The sequence below is a fragment of the Aulonocara stuartgranti genome (genome assembly GCF_965226115.1).
Source record: "Aulonocara stuartgranti genome assembly, chromosome: 9".
Lineage (NCBI taxonomy): Eukaryota > Metazoa > Chordata > Actinopteri > Cichliformes > Cichlidae > Aulonocara > Aulonocara stuartgranti.
The window spans coordinates 30,853,563-30,872,444 of record NC_138960.1 but is presented as its reverse complement, the minus strand read 5'-3'; the positions used below and the strand labels follow the sequence as shown (position 1 = coordinate 30,872,444).

Here is an 18,882-nt window from a genome sequence, read left to right as displayed (position 1 = left end):
TTTTATACAACAGTTCAACCAAGCACAGAATGAAGTGTCATAATGTATAATAGCACTGTAGCACATGCATGTATATTTGTATGTTCCCTATCTGTATACTTGCTAGTATTTAAAAAATATTAAAACATTTTATATAAAGTTTTCATAGTTACTAAACAATATATAAAATATAGCACCTAGACTGTGATGGCATAGCATAGGAAAGTATAGAAAGTTCAGTTTTGTTGAGTTATCATGCCATTATTTTGATAAAGATTAAAAATATAGCTTTAGAGCAAAATTATCCTCTTTCAGAGAATGGTACTTTAATTATGCTTTTGCTGCTAACATTTCTATAATTTATTAAGTAATAAGTAATGCAATATATAATCATGTAATGTTGAAAAATTATTCCTATTCTTAGTCCTAATATGAAGACACATTAAAATCAATATAACTGAACTGTGAGTCAGTTTTCAAATGCTTTTGTTTGGCTTTTATTTCTCAGAGAATGTTGCTGATTTTCCAGGAACTTCTCTAGACTGGTCCCTATTTCATCCCATTTAAAAAAAAATCCTGGAAACGCCCGTGAATTTCACACTTAGTATTAAAATAATTTTAAAAAATTAATTTGATAAACTGTTGTTAGACGTGACTTTACCAACACTTACAATTACTTAAAAATTTTAGGTTTCTATTTTCACTTTAGCTGAAAATAAGAGGAAATTGTGACGTCACCCCCTTCATGGGTAGTGTTGAATGATTGGCCACGCCTCTGTGCGCGAGGGAGGCAGGCTGTAACGTGAACGTCAGGGTGGTGAAGTCTGATTGAAGCTACTGAGAGCAGAAACTACAGCAGGAGGAGGAAACACAAGCTATACTTGTGCAAACCTGACAGAGAGCTCCGTGTAAAAATGGCGTACCACAGTCCATACAGAGCCCCCCCACACATCAACGCTCCTCCGGACCAGGGTTTCCTGTGGAATATCTTCCAGAGGTAAGTGCAGGAAAGCCGGGTTGTTTCGCTGCTGTGTGCCTGTCTCTCACTTTGCTTCGAGGTGAAAACTGCTGTCGTGTAATAGCGCGGGAGGAAGAGGGTGAGACTGGGTGGGGGTGACACTAAATATTTCATTGAGAGCTCGCTGTTTTTGTTTGTCGTTGCTCTCATCTATGCATAACTCTTTTTCGGGACAGATTTCCCGGAGTGAAATGACTGATTTTCAGTGTTACAGTTGAGCCTCAGTTGTGGAAGTAGTACTACACAGTACACAGCCTGTAGCTGCTTTATGTCACATCTGGTACTACCTTACATTACTACGCGTCTGCAGTGCCGCATAGTTGTATTGATGATGTTACATTGTGCCGAAATGAAGTCAAAGTCAGTCAGCTTGCTCAGTGAGAGTTTTCAAACCTGGGTTCAAGGACCTCCGGGAGTCCTTGAAGGGTTTCCCCTCCCCGGTTTATCCTAGCAACGGAATCACAGCTCCATTCAAAATGTTTTATTTATGTCTCCAGTGAAAACCATCTTCCACCAACACTTGAGTCTGAAGAAGTCATATAGAAATGATATAATATTCTAAAAAAGCTGGATATGACTAACTGGATCTATTTAAAACACATTGGAGAGCTTATTTCCCAAAAAAACATTGTTTTATGTTGGATTTTTGGATGTTCCCCCCCCTCCCATATTTGGATGTTAAAGTGTCAGCCACTGATAGGCATCAGTTTCAGCACAGCCTGAGTCAAAAGCGTGTCAGCAGCCAAGAAGGTCATAGAGTAGTAGGCAGAGAGGGAAATGTTCATATGCCTTGGCCCCTGGCAATAGTAAGCTATAGAGTTATGTAATACTGCAGAAGATTTTTTTTTCTCACATTAGGATGCTGCTGGCATTGCAAGGCTCGAAACACCCTTTAACTAATTATTTATGTATGGTGGAAAAGCTTTAAGGTATCACATGTACACATTTTGCCTCTTTGAGGAGCAGCACCTTCTCGTGGCTGCATGCATCATTGTCATGCCAGGCGTTATTGTGACTATCATAAAAACATACAGTCATCTGTCACATGAGCCATTGCGCTGCCTCATCTGCTGCCCCTCGGTGAATATCTGGCAGAGCTTTGCTGGAATTCCCTCGGTCATGTGGTCAGAGTCAACGGAGCATGTTGACGCAGAAGGCTTTGTAATCCCTTTTACACACACGCACCTACTAACCCATGACTCACCATCCCATTGTTGGACTGCTTTTATATACATGTTTGCTATGATATGACTACATCTGAGTGGATGCGCCACGACAAGATAAGAAAAGTAGGCTATTTGACGTCTGCCTGGCTAGATGCTGAATGAGTCACTCTCTTCCTTTTGTGTGCATGCTCATGGATGGCTATGGTATGACAAAAATGTTTGAATCCTGCATTTCAAGACTCAGACTTGACTGAGTAGCTCCTACTCACCAATTCTCAGCGTTTAATCAAATTACACATTGATTTAATCAAATAACTACTTGGCAGAAACAAATGTATCTGACAAAAGTTGTTACACATGCAGAGCTAACCGTAATTCTTTCTGCGACTTGCTTTATCCTTAGATTAAAAAGGTTTAAAGTAGGAAGAGTAGCAGTGGAATTTTCAAGCTTGGGAGCTACAGCACCAGTGCCTTACTTTTGGACCAGTTATGTGGAAAGTAGGACGGACTTTTGTTCCGCAAGCTATATTCCAGCCTGATTGCCTAATAGGAAACAGTGAAACATGGGAAAATCTGAGCAGAATAACTGACTCAGTCATGGTGTTTTGTCCTTTTTCCCCCCCTTCTTTTAATATTGTCCCGCTGCAGCTTTTACATAGAAGTTCTGTATTTGACAGTGTGAATATGGAAACACCAGATGGTTAACTGCCTGCCTCTGCAGGCAAGAAGCAGTTTTAATGATGCTTTCAATTTTTTTTCTTTTTTACTGTTGAGGTAACTTCGCCTAAGGCTGGGCGTGTGAGCTTGTAGGAAGAAGACAGGCGGAGCGGGGGAAAAAAGAGAGCTTATACTGTACACACACATACTTCTTTGAGATAATATCTCAGTGTTTGGTAAAGGCTGGGTACCCCCTCTGCCTCCACCAACCCAACCCATCACCACCTTCACAGTGACAAGGCTCTCATTTATGGCAGCATGCTGAGAGCGGTTCCTTCCCCAGCAGGAAGACCAGGCGAGACCGCGTGTTTGTTTTTCTTCATTTAACAGGGGAAATGCACACCGACATATAGCTGATCACCATGCCTCGATGGCTGCAGTCATAGAGTTGCGGCCGCACAAAAACGAGTCACAGCCGGGAGCAGAAACCCAGCACACTTTTTGTTTTTGTTGTTTTGTTTTGTTTGTTTGGGGGGGTCCTCCCCTCTTCTTCTCTGCTGGTATTCAAACTGTGTTTGTTGAGTGAGCTCTGCGTCAACAGGTTGGGCCTGGCAGGTTGCTAAGGAACAACTGAGTCACTGGATTTTTGACTAAGCTAGATTTCAAAAGTGTAAGGCCTCATATTTGTGCCAGAGTCCAACCTTATAATGTCTCTGCATCTCAAAGAGAGACTTGTGGCAACATTCAAGCAGACTATGATGTGTTTTTGTCCTTTATAGTTATCTATACTATCTAAATGTTCAGCTAAAGATTTGCTCTCAGCTCTGTGTGATGTCACTAAGAGCCGAGTTCCTAATTGATCCTAACATGGTGAGGCTTATGATTTGATGCCTGTTTGTTTGGGTCTCTAACTTTGTAGAGTGAAGAACTATGGTTATCGCATACATTGAATGGTGATTGGCTGAGAGCATCAGCAGAAGCTGAGATCAAAAAAGCTTCAGCGGTCTATCACCAGCTGTTTAACATGTAGACTGCAGGAGTTGTTATAGCAACAAGAACTAATCATTCAAATGGTAATGGATCCCTGCATTGATCAACTTCTCCATTTTGATCCCAAAGTCTACTTATTATCTCACTCTCTTGGGATATTTTCAAGATGTGATGTGATTGGCTAGAGGTAGCGCTGGTGAATTTGAAATCTGCTTTGATTGGCTGATGTTTGCAACTTCTGGGAATTGAAAAGCTGAACTTTTATCAATGTTTCAGCTCCAAAGTAGTGGGAGGAAAGTGAAGCTGCATAACCTAATTCCCAAGGAGTGAAGGGCAATTGAAGGCTGAAGTGTGTACATGTGAGGGCTTCTTGAGCACAGAAGCCCCACCCACCTGGTGTTTAAACCTTCTGTTTATGAGGGGCAGCCAATCAGAACAAAGTCTTCTAAAAGGGCCAGAGGAAGGGAGCATAATTATGAGATAAATTATGATCTGTGTATCAGGAAAGCTACTCTGGCATAAAGACATAGAAATGACAAAGATTGCTCTCCTTAAAGGTACTGTAAGTGTACATTAATAATTACATCGCATCCCATTCCCTTTCTTTGTTTAAAGTCTGCCAGTGAGTCACCACATCAGTAGCACTTTCCTTCAGTTCTTTCTTTAAATACCTACACAGAGTAGAAATGTACTTAAAGAAGCAGCACTACCTTTGGATGCTTTACTAGCTTTGGTGGCTCCATTAGGGCTAAAACACCTGAATAGTTGGTGAACTGTGACAGTAAATTCAATGACCCTGGTCTATGAAGCTCTTAACCCATTTGCTAACGTTTTAAAGTAGAAATGATCCATAATAATTACATCAATCCTAAGTTTAAAGCCCTTTGATTTGTTGTCACTTCACCTGTAAAACATATTCAAGTAATGAAAACTTAAGTTCTCCAAGATCCAAAGTGACCTGAGAAAACTGGCTCAAACAAAGAGCAGTGCTTTTTGCTTGCTAGTTTCCAGTCAGTTGATTTACTAACTGTATGAGCTGTAACTTCAGGATCTGGGACAAAAAGAGACTAATTTAATTTTCTTGAGTAATTCTGCTTTGTTTTGTGAAGACTTTTCTCTCTCTCTGATATAATTTAATTAAACTGTCAGTGTTGTTGGCAGGAGGCAGCCTGATACATTCTTTTATGTATTGCCAGGTAGTCAAAATAGCATTGCTGTGCACATATGTCAAATATGAGAAATTTTAACTTTTGGTTTCACTATCACTTAAAAGAATCTTCCAAGCAGGCACTATGCTGTGGGCACTAAAAGTTACGAAGCAACAACCTGTTTTAGTTTGCATTCTCAGGACCAACACACACTAACACACACAAACCTTTAGACCTTGTCTGGCTGGTTTCTCTGATCTCTGAGTGTACAAACTGTCTTGTGCACCCTGATCACAGACTTCCATTCATTCTCTGTGCACTGTTGAAACACTAACACATGATCAGCGGGATGAGGTTTCAGTTTTCGAGCGCTGGTGCATGCTGCTTTTGTGTGTTGGGATTGTGTCCTGGTGTGAAGTGGTTAAAGCAGGCGGTATCTAATCTGTGTTTTCCTCCCCAGGGTCGACAAGGACCGGAGTGGAGTGATATCAGACACGGAGCTTCAGCAAGCCTTATCGAACGGTATGGATCAGTGTCTTGGAATTTCTGCCACTACTGTTATTGTCTTTCTTTCCCGTTCTATAAATATCTATATATATCTCACCTCCTTTTCTATGTCAATATATCATTTTTCCCTTTCTTCTTAATTCCCTCTGTTCTTCTTTGCTCCCCTGTGTGTCTCTCTCTTTGTCTCCCATCTCCTCGTTACACACCACTGGTCACTGGCTCACTCTTTGATTTAAGCAACGGCATGTTAAAGCAGAAAAATGGATGGGGATTTTATTTTTATCCCATCGATAGCAGGTGAACCGGATAAAAATGAATGGAGTTTTATTTTTGTCCCAGAACAGAGGAGTAGGTGAAGAGTTTAACGGCGTAGCTCGAGAGAAAATACTTTGATATTCTTCTGTGTCCCAGCAATGACAGCCAGCGCCACACCGTACAGGATGCTAACTGAAACTGTGGGTGTGGATTTTGTCACACTCTTCAAAAGTTCAAACAAGATGAATGCTCTCACATCATCGTAATAGGAATAAGCACAGACTGCTTATAAAAGATGGAAACTGGCTTTTGTTTTGTTGACGCCAGTAATAATGACCATATTTATACAAAAGCGTGTGAAGTTAACAAATCCATAAACTATAGAAAGCAAAACTGGCACAGGAGGTCACATGATGGGTCAAATAGTTCCAATAAAATACTCCAAAAGGCACCAAACCTCAAATAGTTTCTAAAGGTCTTTCTAAAGGCAATGAACACCTGCCATTTATACGAGCTAACACATGCTTTTATACATGGAGATGATCGCTGATGCTGTGCTAAAATGCTTGTGTGGACAGAGATTAAAACATGCTAATACTGACATAGCGTAATAAAGCATTTCTATTTACCTAAGTCACTCTGAAAGCCATTTTATTGTGCTTTCTCTTCTCTCTTGCTCTTGTATAATTAAAAGTGAAGCACAGAGTTTTAAAAGGGGGGAAAATAATGCATAAATCTGCCTCTGGTTAACTATTTAAGCATGTATGAAGTGCAATTAAACAGTAGTATGACAGAATTACATCATAGTTTCTATCCCCTGGTAAACTTGGAGGAATCCTGTGTGGTTCATCAGCAGCTGACGATGTTGACATTTACTCAGCACTTATAGTCTTTTAGCGCGATAATGTGAATTTGCAATGTATTGTAGGTGACTGTTAAGTGAAACCCTTTAGCAGAGTTTTAAAGGTGAGTCAGCTGGAAGCAATTAAATGTCAGCCATGGATAACAACCCCAATCATGCCTGTGCCACATAGGCTAATGGTGGCTTAATTAACTAGTTAGCTACAGCTCATAAACTGCTTAAACTTTTAAACTCTTGCTTTTGTCTTTCATAAAGTTGTTTGTGAGGCTGGGTGACTTTATATAAGGGGTGTGCTTTCTCTCCTGCAGAATGTATTAATCTGATTGAAAACCCAGGGATGTTTCATGAGGCTTACAGCTGCTAGTAATGGAGGCACAGTCCCTCTTAGTCTTGTAGCTCTGCAGGAGGAGCTGCATTCAGACAGGGACGAGGCTTCATTTCCTTAACAAATTAAAAGAAAAGAAACAGAGTGCTTGTTATTCCTCCCCAGCGGTTTCGGGAGAAGCACTGAATAAATGATACGGGTCATCTTCTCTGCTCACATCCTGGAAAATGAAGTCACTTATTATTTGTTTATGTATTTATTTTTTTTATGCTCGTAATGATGAGGAGACACCGTTAGACCAGAAACTGTGGCACAGGGTTGATGTTTGTATATTCATTATAATATAATGTCTTCCCCCATCAAGCTTTTGTTTGATTTGCTCCAGCAGCTTTTCAAAGACTTTTCAGCAGATTACGCTGCCCAGAAACCCATTTTTCTGGGCACTTCAAAAGAGAGAAAGAGGCAAAAAAGAAGTGTGAGAGCCAGCAGCAGCACTGAAAGAAGCTGTTATCGGGCTGCGCAGTGACTCTGGCACAGCATACTGATTAGTGTGTAGTGTGTGTTTGTGCAAGGCAAGCGTGTGTGCGTTGCTCATTTCATCAGATTTTTGGGTTTTTTGCCAAGGGTCAGTGAGTCTCTTCTTGTTTTTTTTGGACTCGCTGTTGTGTTTGTGTGCTCCTCGCTGCGTATGCGTGCGGCGAACGGCAGGTTTCCCGGTCCAGTCTCTCCTAGTTCATTAGATTCATTGGGAAATGAAACCGAGCCAGTCAAGCCGAACACGGCGCACTGCATCCTGTCCTGCAGCTTCCTAAAGACAACCCGCCGTTCGACTGTCTGTTGCAGCTCTACTGTCTCTGCATTCTGCTTTTTTGAATCAGTTTCCTGCCATCAACTATGCTTTGTCTACTTATTCTTCTTTACCCCTGTCTCTGAGGAGAGCAGAGAGCATCAAGGTTCAGGAGGGAGGCTGGGCCAGTTAAACTCTTTTATCCTCTGCTGCTGTTTCTGCATCACATACTCTGGTTTTCTTATCGTCCATCAGCGCTCTGCCTACCTGTCTTCTGCACATAGAAAATGATCCGGGCTTCACTTCATATGTTTCTTTTTTCCTTTTGCTTTGTGCAGAAATCTTTTAATCTCCTGCTTTTTTTACATGTATTTTCTTTTTCCAGGTAGAAAAAAGAAATCAGTCGGCTAGAAAAAGGCATTTTAAACATAGGATTATACAACATCTCCTCTCCTCTTACATTTCTCTTGAGGATATGGTACCGGCTGTTTTCCTGCCATGCCCTCTGTCTCCTTGTCCTCTCTTACTCTGACTTTGTCTCTTTGTCTCTCACCCTTACTTAGACAGACACACAGAGAGGGAAAGTGAAACTATCTTCCCTCCTCTCTCTCTCAGTCCTGGGTGTTACAGGACTGAGAGAGTGATGGCTCTGTGCTGTTGGAAGTGCACGTGCCTGTCTGTTTTGTCCGTATGCCTTTTAGCCGGGCCATTTGCTATAAATATGGATTTTTTTTTCTGGCCTTGTCTCTTTGCTCAGCAGTAAGCAGATACCCTACCAACTTGCCTCCATGCTCCCCCCACTCTCCTGCTTGAGTTATTTGTGTAAGAGCTCCACTGAAACTGCTGACATGCAGAGCGGGCTTGAGGAACTCAATCAGCAGCCCTTTCCGTTACACTTGTACATATGTACACTTTTGTAAAACCTGAGCTGAGTCAGATGGCATGGATATTACTCAGACAGTGTTAAGCTTTTCAGCATTTCCACCTTCTGGTGAAGGAGCTGCGTCATGCACTGAATATGTTAGATCCAGTCATTTTCTAATGGCGTGAGGCACCGGTGCCATTTTGACTGGATTCCTTCTTATGCGTTTTCCTTATATGTGACCACAAAACACACAGAGCTGACTGTAGCAGTCGCTTTAATTATAATTCTCTTTACTCTGAGCAATGACTTGCTTGGATACTCCTGTTGATAAGCTCCCAGCATACTACATAACTGTACTCTTTGCATGATTTCAAATTGCAAGGTTTGAGCGACTCCCAGAAAAAGCTAAATTGCAATCACTTACATTTATATTAATTCAACGATAATCAAGCAGCTCTGTCCCTTTGCTGCTCTCAAGGTCAAACCTTTACCTGAGTAATACAGGATGTGTGTTTCGGGAGGTTTCAAGTCTGTGTCGCTACTTTGTGAGCTTAACATTTAAAGTGTGTTTGGAAAAGTTCAAATCCGTGTTTGCTTATGTCAGGCGTGTAGGGGACAATCGACTCCCTGAACTCCATCACGACCGTTACATGTATGCGTATACACTGCGGTCAGCGCTCTCCGTTTTTCCACTCGCCCGCCTCCCTCCTCACCTCTTATATTCTCTCACTTCTGTCCACCTCGCCACTGGCAGTTCACCAGTGAGAGGGGTCCAGTGTGTGGACAGGACAGAGGGAGTATTGTCCCAGTCTGCCATCAGACGCTCACAAACATCTCAGCCATACTGGCCGCTTCACACTGGGCAGCCGCAGTGTGTCTAGCATACATTGGTGACCTCACAGCTAGCTACTGGTGTGAGGTGTGTGTGCGTGTGCATGCATGCGTGTAGAAGAGCCCGTGCGTCTGGAAAGGTCACAGCTTGTTCTCTGCTCTGCCTTTGGGCATTTTACTGCTGGCTCTAATGTTTGAGTAGCATTCACAGCGTTTTAGCTGAATCCATGTTTGAACATCCAATTTCTGCTCACGCCAACAGCTACGTAACACTGTAGTATAGAAATATCAAAGATGCATTTAAAGGAAAATTAGAAACACTGTTTTTGGACTAGTGACAAACTCTTTTAATTATAGTTATAACTTATAATAACAGCCTATAAAAATATCTGAATTTTTTTGCTCCTGAAAATTCCAGTATCCCTCGGTATTTGTTACAGTCAACTTATTACATTTAATAAAATAATTGTTGACATTTTACTCTGGATTAACCGTCAAGCGGCATTTTTCATGATCCTATATCCATATTGGATTCTGACCGGTTTATCGGCAGACTGATATTATCTATACAGGTAACAGCCAGATGCTCTATAAAAGCAGAAGTTGTTGCTGTTTGCTAGTTTGGAGCATGTAAGTGTGTGTTAACACAATGCCACAGTCTTCCTGGGAGGCGTGATGATTTGGCCATGTTTTATAGCCACAGGACCTGGACACCTTACAGAGTTGAGCATGAACTCCTCTGTATACCAAAGTAATCTAGAGTCAAATGTGAGCTTTAGCTGTTGGCCATCTGTCCAACAGCTAAAGCTCACAGTGGATCTAAAACAGAATGACTGAAAAACAAAATCAGCAAGCAGTGACCCGCTCAAAGTCCAGTCAACCTGATTGAAATGCTGTTGCCTTAAGAGAGTTGTGCATAAATGAAGTGAATGATTCGAGTGTTTCTGCAGATTTTTTTTTTTTAATTATCTATTAAAAATAGTTTTAGTACTAGTAATACAAACATAAAAACATGAATTATGTTTTTGACTATGAATTGTTGGTGATCAAAGTATTAGGGAGTTTCCAGTTTATCTAAATTGTTGTGTTTAAATGTGCTGTAGCACATAATTCGCTACTATTACTGAAACGAAGAAGTAACAGGCAATCATTTTGTAATGAAGTGTGTGTGTGTGTGTGTGTTGTTGTTTTTTTTGTTTTGTTTTTTTTAAAAGCATCTGTTGCATTAAGGAAGTATATATAGAGATGACAAACAGAAATGTAGCCCGATTAAAGAAGTATTCCTTTAACATGGTCATAAATGACACCACGCCATTCATTTTAGTCGATGAGAGATGTGGTTTGATGAAAAAAGTACTTGTGAGAAATGGCAGCAAAGAGACATGCTGTAACACTGACCCGCTTCTACAAATTGCCCTCACATCTATATGCTAATAATACTTTATGATTGTTGCTTTAGTTCATTATTTAGTTCGTTTTGGATGAAAGTGGAATATAGATTCTGGCCCAAATCCCAGCGTCAGTAAGAGCCTCAGGCCTGTCCCAAAACGGCTCTATCCACAGTCCTAGACGGCCTCAGCCATCAATAAAACAAACTGAGCAAGAGGGAGGAAATGACTAGTGTCCTCTGAAGCACACAGTACTTAGTGTACCAAAATCTTAAAGTTTTGAGGTCCTGAAATTGTTTCAGCTTCATATTATTTATTTAGACGCTTTAATGGGCTTTCCCAAGTAAAATCGAGGTGTGAATAAATCAACAATAAAGCAATTTCTGTGTTATGTTTGATTTGAAACCTTTTTATTTAAATGAGATCCTCTTATCTAAGCTCTTGAGGCTCGCGCTGCAAACCTGCTTACTGCTGTGCTGACATAGCTGTGGAGGAAAATCAAAAACAAGCAGCACGGTGTGAATAACGCTCCAGAGTTTTGGCAAGCTGTTGAAATTCTGCAGAGGCTGTTTTAGGATCTGCAAAAAGAGTTTCAGGAAACAACCTTAGGTCAGCAAATGTAGGCAAGAGAGCTCAAGGTACTGCAATGAGAACCAAACTGCAAATGTTTTGTTCACCTCATCTCCTCGGGTCGCTTCTCTTTTGTTATCTCTGCTCCTTTTGTGCGTTTCCTTGCCTCCCCTCGCTTCTCTACATCTTCTCAGACACGCTTCTCTTTATTCCTGGTCCTGAACTGCCAGCCTGCCTGTAATAAAGTGAGGTGGTGAATCAGCAGCTATTTAAATGGCCTGATAAATCTCACTGTCTTGAGAGTGTGAAGCAGGCTATAAAAGTATAAACACTCACCTGAAGTAAAGACCTATTGCTCTTTTTCGCGCCCACCTATATGACAGGTAGATTCACTTGTAATTGAAGTTTGTCCTCTAGATGAAAAATAATGATGCGTAGCTGGAAAAAAAAGACATAAATTGTCATAAAACTCACCCCCGCTTTTTTAAAAAAACTGCAAAAGTCTTGAGCCACCCCTCATTTCTTTGTACTTTGCTGGGAAAATGCGCCAATGGGTGCAATAACAGATATGTAGAGAGAGAGTATTGTAACAAAATCTTAAGGTCAATATTTGATATGACCACCTTTAATCTTCTGCACAGATTGAACTGTCTTAGTCAAGCTTTCCTGTCACTTCTTCAGGAACAGTTCTCCAGGCTTCTAAGAGCTCGTCTGCATCAATGCATCAAAGCTCACGGCAAATTTCAGAATGCTGATGTGCTCGTTCTTCTTCATTGCAGCCACCACATTCTCCTTTAACCTCCTAAGACCCAGACTTTTCCACGGCATGCATTTTTAATTTCTCTTTGATATTTAGGCATATTGGGGCCCGATGAATGTAAAAACAAAGAATTACCTTATTTTTGTTTTTATGAAAAACCAGAGCCACATATGAGGATATTCGTTTAAAATTTTGATAGAACAGTAGCAGTATAATGTCCTTATAAGTGGATATCAGGCCCTTGAAGAGCAAAATTGAGTATTTTGGTCTAAATAACCCAAAATGTTATTTAAACATATGTGGACGCCAGGTCCTAGGAGGTTAAAGCATTACAGACATAATTCACTGTTTGCTTGACTTCTTCATACTTAAACACACAGACACGCACACATGCACAAAAACTCATAAACATGAAGACACAACATATCTACCTCATCCAGGAGATAAAACTCTGCCCAAGAGTACTTGAGAGTATTTATATATTTTTGCATTTAGTAAAATGTTTACTTAATTTTTTTTTTAATTTATTATGGCACGTAAATACAACGAAAGATTTATACAGTTACTCGATTACCAAAATAATTGGCAGTATGTTTGGGATCACTGTTATGCTTTCTAGATGGTGTTGCGTGATAGGGTAGCTGTGGCTTAGGAGGTAGCGCAGGTCACCTACTGATCGGAAGGTTGGTGGTTCGATCCCAGGCTCCTCCAGTCTGCATGTCAGTAACCCCAAGTTGCTCTCAGTTTAGAGACAGTGCTTGTGAGAATGGGTGTGATTGGGTGAACGTGGCACATTGTACTCCGGGAGAGTAGAAAAGCACCGTATAAGAATCAGTCCATTTACCATAGATCAAAATTTAATGTTTTTTTCTGCATTAATAATTCCAACAATTCCAACTTTATTAAAACAACCCTGCTGACTTAAATAAAGCCCCAAATCATGACAAAGTCTCCACCATGTTTTCCAGATGGCTGTAGACACTCACTGCTGTACCTCTGTCCTGCATTCCTCCAGATAATCATTGTAATTTAAACCAAAATTTCACATTCGTCAGTCAGAGTTGTTTGTTCTGTGTAGACACAACACTGGTTCATCCCTTGATTTAGATCCAATTTTTTAATGATTTACATGTCAGTGTTAAATAAATAAAACCTTCAAAAGCCTGGAGAACTGTTACTGGAGACCACTTTAAAAAAAAATCCAAGCAAGCGTGACTCCTTGGGCGCAAAACATAAAGAAATCGGGGGTGGCCTCATAGACATAGGCTGTCTTCACAGCATAAACTTTTGATTTGTCATTGCTGGAGTGGAATTAATCACAGTATTAATGGCTCTGTTCTAATCAAGTGTCCTTTGAGGATGACGGTGTGATAGTGAGTCAGCAGGCACAATAAATCATGTTAATGGCAGACGGTTTGACGTGCCATTAAAGGACAATCACAGTAGATTAGTAACATTTGTGATAGGTGATATCAGGGATTGCTGCTTTCTGCAGGTTTCAGGTCCCTGCCACGGCAACTCAACAGCTGCTGTGAAAAAAAGTGTGTCTGCAAAATCCTTCCCTCTTCACTCATTCACATCTCTCATAATAACGCACATGAGACTACACTAATGATCATCATTTTTCATTATCATCTGCTTGATGGGTTACTATGGTAATTTTCTGATTTATGAAACGTAAAGCGCCGCAGTGTGGGCTTGTTCGCATTGAAAGTCATCTGCCTTACATGGACACTACCAATGTATTTCATGCACAGTGCACATATAATCATAATAACAGTGGCAGGAAGTACATTTTATAGATAGTACAGTCAAGTATGTCTACAGTACTGTTATGTTTGGTCAAATGAAGCCGGGCGTTGCATTTCAGTTATCGTCTCGAGATAATGAACTCATTAAAAAGCAGTAAAATCAGATTCTTTCTTGGGTATGTCGTGATCTTAGGAAATAAATACAGGCCCCGCTAAAATGCTAATCTTGTGAAAATGTTTAATTAAGCTCCAATAGCAAGAAGTGTTTATTTTCTGTTTATTGTGATGATGCCAATTTTAACTGCAGTTCCACACAGTTGATGTTAAAAAACAAAAAATCCCACGGCTGCTGTGGCTCTTACAAAACTCTACTGCACTCCCTAAAGATTTATTATATCATTACTGCTACCTCAGCTCTGTTATCATTATATCAGTTTCTTTGGGGCATTTAGCAGCTGGATGTTGCTGCAGGTCTTGGTGTATTTTTAACCAGCGCTCCTCTGTTTCACAGGCACGTGGACTCCTTTCAACCCAGTGACCGTCCGCTCCATTATATGTAAGTGACCAGTGACGGTGAGACAACCAACTTCCACACACTGCCTCTTGTTCTGGAAATATTCAGGTTGTTTATCTGCCTCCATGCCATGACAACCAGATTAGTTCATTAAACAGCGAGCAATCTGAAGACACAAACAAGCCTCTGCTGTTCTCCTGCTTTAGTGGAAACCTGCAGCCATCAATAAAACCAGGAAGAGGGGAATATCTGCAAGGAAATTGAAAAGCTGGTCCTAAAGGGCAGCTGAGAGTTTCCTAAGACTTCAAATATTGATCTGTTGACTCTTTTATAATATACAGCTGAGGTTAAAAACTGGAAACTTTGCAGTGTAGTTGATCTTTTAAACACACTGACTCTGAATCACACTGTACTAAACGATTCTTTTGTACTTTCTGTACACGAATGGCTGTGGCTTATTTATTTTTAAACTCCAAGACCAGAAGTATGTTAAAAAATGTCTGTCCCTGGGTCTCGCATGTACTTTGCACTCTCCGTTTGTTGTGCGACTTCCAAAGTAAATCCGTATAATTCCATCGCCTCTCCTTTCCACTGCACCATGCGCAGTAAATCCATTGTTTAGTACTCCCACAGCAAGAAGCATATCCTGTGATAACACTCCCTTTGTTGGGAGGTAATTGGATTGAAGCGCATGGGGGTGAGGAGTGGAGTACTGGTGGGGGGGATCAAGCTGTTTTCTTTCGCTGTCTTATGAGGCAGGAGTTAGTCAAGTGTGAGTCTTGCTGTCCCACACTGTTAATTCTGCTGTTCCCTGATAGCCCTGCAAAGATGTATGCGGTGCCGTACTCACTCTCGTGTCCTTAAAACTGTCCCAACCACATTTAATGTCCAGAATGTCTACCAGTGTGCGTGCATATGCATATATGTTGTCAGTACCGGTGCATTTAATATGCGTTATATTCTACTTCAGCCATGTTCGACAGAGAAAATAAAGGCGGGGTGAACTTCAACGAGTTTGCCGGTGTGTGGAAGTACATCACGGACTGGCAGAACATCTTCAGGAACTACGACAGGGACAACTCCGGCTTCATCGATAAACAAGAGCTTAAGCAGGCACTGACTGGATTCGGTGAGCAACAAAGTATGCTTGTGTACTAAAATTTAGGGTGCTGGTGGAGGGCTCGATGGTCTCTAGGCTGTTTCTACACGGTCAGTGTTTTTGTCTTTTCAGTTTTCTGTGTGTGTGTTTTAGATACAGCAGCTAGACACCAAATGAGTATATTTTAATCCTACTTTTTTTTACTAACCACCACATATACAAATGCTTTCAATTCATATATTTTGACAAATGTTAATTTGCGACTTTAAATTGGCCTGTAAAAAGCCAGAAAAAGTTGGGGTGCTTTGCAAACTAAATTCAACAGGAAGTGCTACAGACAACTAATAAAGTGTTGAACATTTGAGATTTGGCTGTTTGTTAGCAGGCAGGTCAGTTTATCACCTTGACATAGTGTTGGAGTAAGTACAAAATGTTGTTTGGCCTTTCTTGATAAGACGTCATCTGGGCGACGGCACCTGACTCCAAAGCCAGCATTAATGGTGTTTCCACTGCCTCCAACTGTGCAGAAAACATGCCGAATAGTTCCAGTTCTCCGTGATCTGACGAAGGGAGAACACAAAACATAATCATTACTCAAACTACAGCAAGACAGTTTTATCTGCTGAGTCCATTTTAAACGAGTTTAGAGCCACAGAAGGGAGCAGCAGCATCTTGTGGACTTTCTCTGCATTCAGTGGTGGAGTTTAAGTTGCATTGTTTTGAATGCATTGCTGCCCGAAGGCCTGAAGATCATTGCCATTCACTGTTGGTTTTCAGCCTTGTCTGCTGTGTGCATATATTAAAGGATTTTTTGAACAGCAGATAGTATTACCTGCTTTGTACTTATACAATAAGAAATACGGCTATTAGACTGTGTGTCTATGCTGTCTTTACACTGTTAAGACTGTCGTGTTGCTCATTAACCTGATGAGTTGCTCATTGGTGCTGTTTAAGCATTATGCAGCTTTTTTCAGTCTCATTTTTCTCCAACTTTTATGAAACAATTTTCTTTCACCAAATTGAGCAGATGTGTTTTGTCAGTATTAAAATCAATTTAAATAATTTACTAATCAGCAGTAAAGTGACCAAATTAATAAATAAAAAAAGAACCTGTGAATGAAATGAGAGTGAAATCTGCCTGTGGGCTACGTTTGTGGTCAATGAAAAAGAAAGATTTCTTCGAAATAGCTGTTTTACTTTGCATGTTTTTGGTGTTTCTTTGTGTTTCCGTATTTTCTAAATCTGCTTCACGAGACTCCTGAAGATCAGAAGACACAGAGGCTCATATTCACTGTATTGTTTTCACTGGCAGTGGCAGGAGCGTCTCAGTAAAGCAGATGTACAGTATCACACTGATGGCGGCTGTCCCGTGAATGCCTTAATCTGACCGTATCATAACATGTCTCGAGTACAGCCACAACTTGTTCTTCTGCCCAAGCCAGTCTGCGTTCATTCCACCCAGCCTGGAGCTCTGCCACAGTCAATTTGCATATGTCATGGTTCACTTAAAAGTCATTACCTCGCCAGGAGCCTCGTGTATGTAGAGGCTGTCATGCCCTCAGTGGCTCCAGGAGCTTCTCACAGTCTCAAGGTCCAGGATACAAATTAAGGGGTGGGGAAAGAAATCGACACAGCATAGCATCCTGATAGTTTGTGTGGCAATATCGTATCGATATAGAGACATCCAATATCAATACTTTATTATTCAGTGACAATGTTGCTGTGCTAAACTGTTTCATTTTGTAGCACAGAAATAACTGAAATGAGCTGTATCTTATTGGATAAAACAGATACTGAGAAAGCTGTACTTTGAGGACATAGCTTGCAATTAAAAAAGGTAATAAATCGCAGTAAATGTTTTTGTGATAGCATTTTGCAAAAGTAAAGAAAACAAATCCCAATCGTATGATGTTGCAGGGTGCGTGGTGATTCCCACCTCAACAAAGACCCAGAGGTGAACGTCCAGCATCTGCCATAGCAGAGTTTAGACCAGAAATCAAATGCATTATAAATCATCCTTTATCAGAAAACAAACTGAGTGGGTGAATGTGTAGGACAGCTTTGAAATGACGGCTGTGTTACTGTTGTGTGCAGGCTATCGTCTATCGGACCAGTTCTACGGCACACTGATAGAGAAGTTCGACCGCCAGAGGAAGGGACAGGTGGCCTTCGATGACTTCATCCAGTGCTGTATTGTACTGCAGGTAACAGAGTCGCACTGACTGTAGTGTGCATGTAAAAGACTTGAAGTGGACTTTCAATCATGTATTTTTATGAGCCAGTTTCTTCCTTCTCAGTAATTTCATGCAGCTATAGAAGAGGCTGCTAAGTGTGACAAAAAGCCTAAAGAAGTAAATGGTATTAATAATAATGAGATAATGCTTCTGGCTAATCTGCAGTAAATCCTTTTTCTGTGCTTTTGCAGAGGTTGACTGATGTTTTCAGGCGATATGATACGGATCAGGACGGCTGGATCCAGGTTTCATATGAACAGTATCTTTCCATGGTCTTCAATATAGTATAATATACACGGCTCACCACAGAAGAGCACAACTGGACACAACTGTGCCAAAGCTACCGGCACCTCCCGGAAGTCTGCCATGATGGACGCTGCAAGATTTTTTTAAATTTTTAATGCCTTGCTGTTGTTTTTTGTTTTGTTTTTTTTGGGGTTTTTTTTGGGGGGGGGTTCACTTTTATTTATAAAGTTAACAACACAATTTTTTCTGTTTATTTTCCAAATCATTTATCTGGAAGTATAACTCAAATGCTTGATATAATGAAAAAAAAAAAATCTTGTAGTGTTTTTGTTTGTTGACCAATCTGAACATTGTCTGTGTCGGCGACTCCGTGTGGGGGAACATTATGGACGCATCTGTCTTTCTGTCTGTCTGTTAATGTTGACATTAAATGTCTTAACTTTAATTGATTACATTAAAAAAAGAAAAGAAAAAAAGATCAGTCGAGAGTGAAATAATGCATTGTAAATACGATTTCAAATGCATTGCATGCTTTTCAGGGAAATTTCACCCCACAGTTGAAGCATGCTTTCCCTTTCTCTTGACTTTTTCCTCAGCCCTATTTTGCTCAAAGCCATGTTTACAAAACTGTGAGAGCAGGAGACGCCCTGCTTTGAGATTCACTCACATGCCAGCTTACATGCCATATTTGTACAAAATTATTTTTAACAGCAAATCTTCAAATGTGAGAACATACAGTTGGTTTTTTTTGTTTGTTTGTTTTTTTTGGTAGAGGGTAAGCATAATGCCTTTAGTAAAGCTTATTTTTTGTGCATGATGCCTTAAAATGTGTACAAACAAACAGGAAAAAAACACAAAAGAGAAATCTTTTATTAAAAACAGAAATAAGAGAATCTGATGTGGAGTTTGCTCTCATTATTTCCAGCTTCA

General features: G+C 40.5%; 1 protein-coding gene across 2 annotated transcripts; it reads left to right on the top strand.

Annotated features, from left to right (window-relative positions):
• The first annotated feature begins 748 nt into the window (after positions 1 to 748).
• pdcd6 (programmed cell death 6) lies at positions 749 to 18,850 on the top strand. 2 transcript variants are annotated; one of them, XM_082546694.1, is made up of 6 exons: positions 749 to 976; positions 5,419 to 5,480; positions 14,371 to 14,415; positions 15,344 to 15,514; positions 17,567 to 17,676; positions 17,898 to 18,850. In XM_082546694.1, exons 1-6 carry the CDS (start codon positions 894 to 896, stop codon positions 17,994 to 17,996), a joined length of 570 nt encoding a protein of 189 aa, XP_082402820.1. In that variant the 5' UTR covers positions 749 to 893; the 3' UTR covers positions 17,997 to 18,850. The 2 variants fall into 2 exon arrangements, with proteins under 2 accessions (XP_082402820.1, XP_082402821.1); XM_082546695.1 differs by having other exon boundaries at positions 752 to 976; positions 15,344 to 15,502.
• Positions 18,851 to 18,882: the final 32 nt, after the last annotated feature.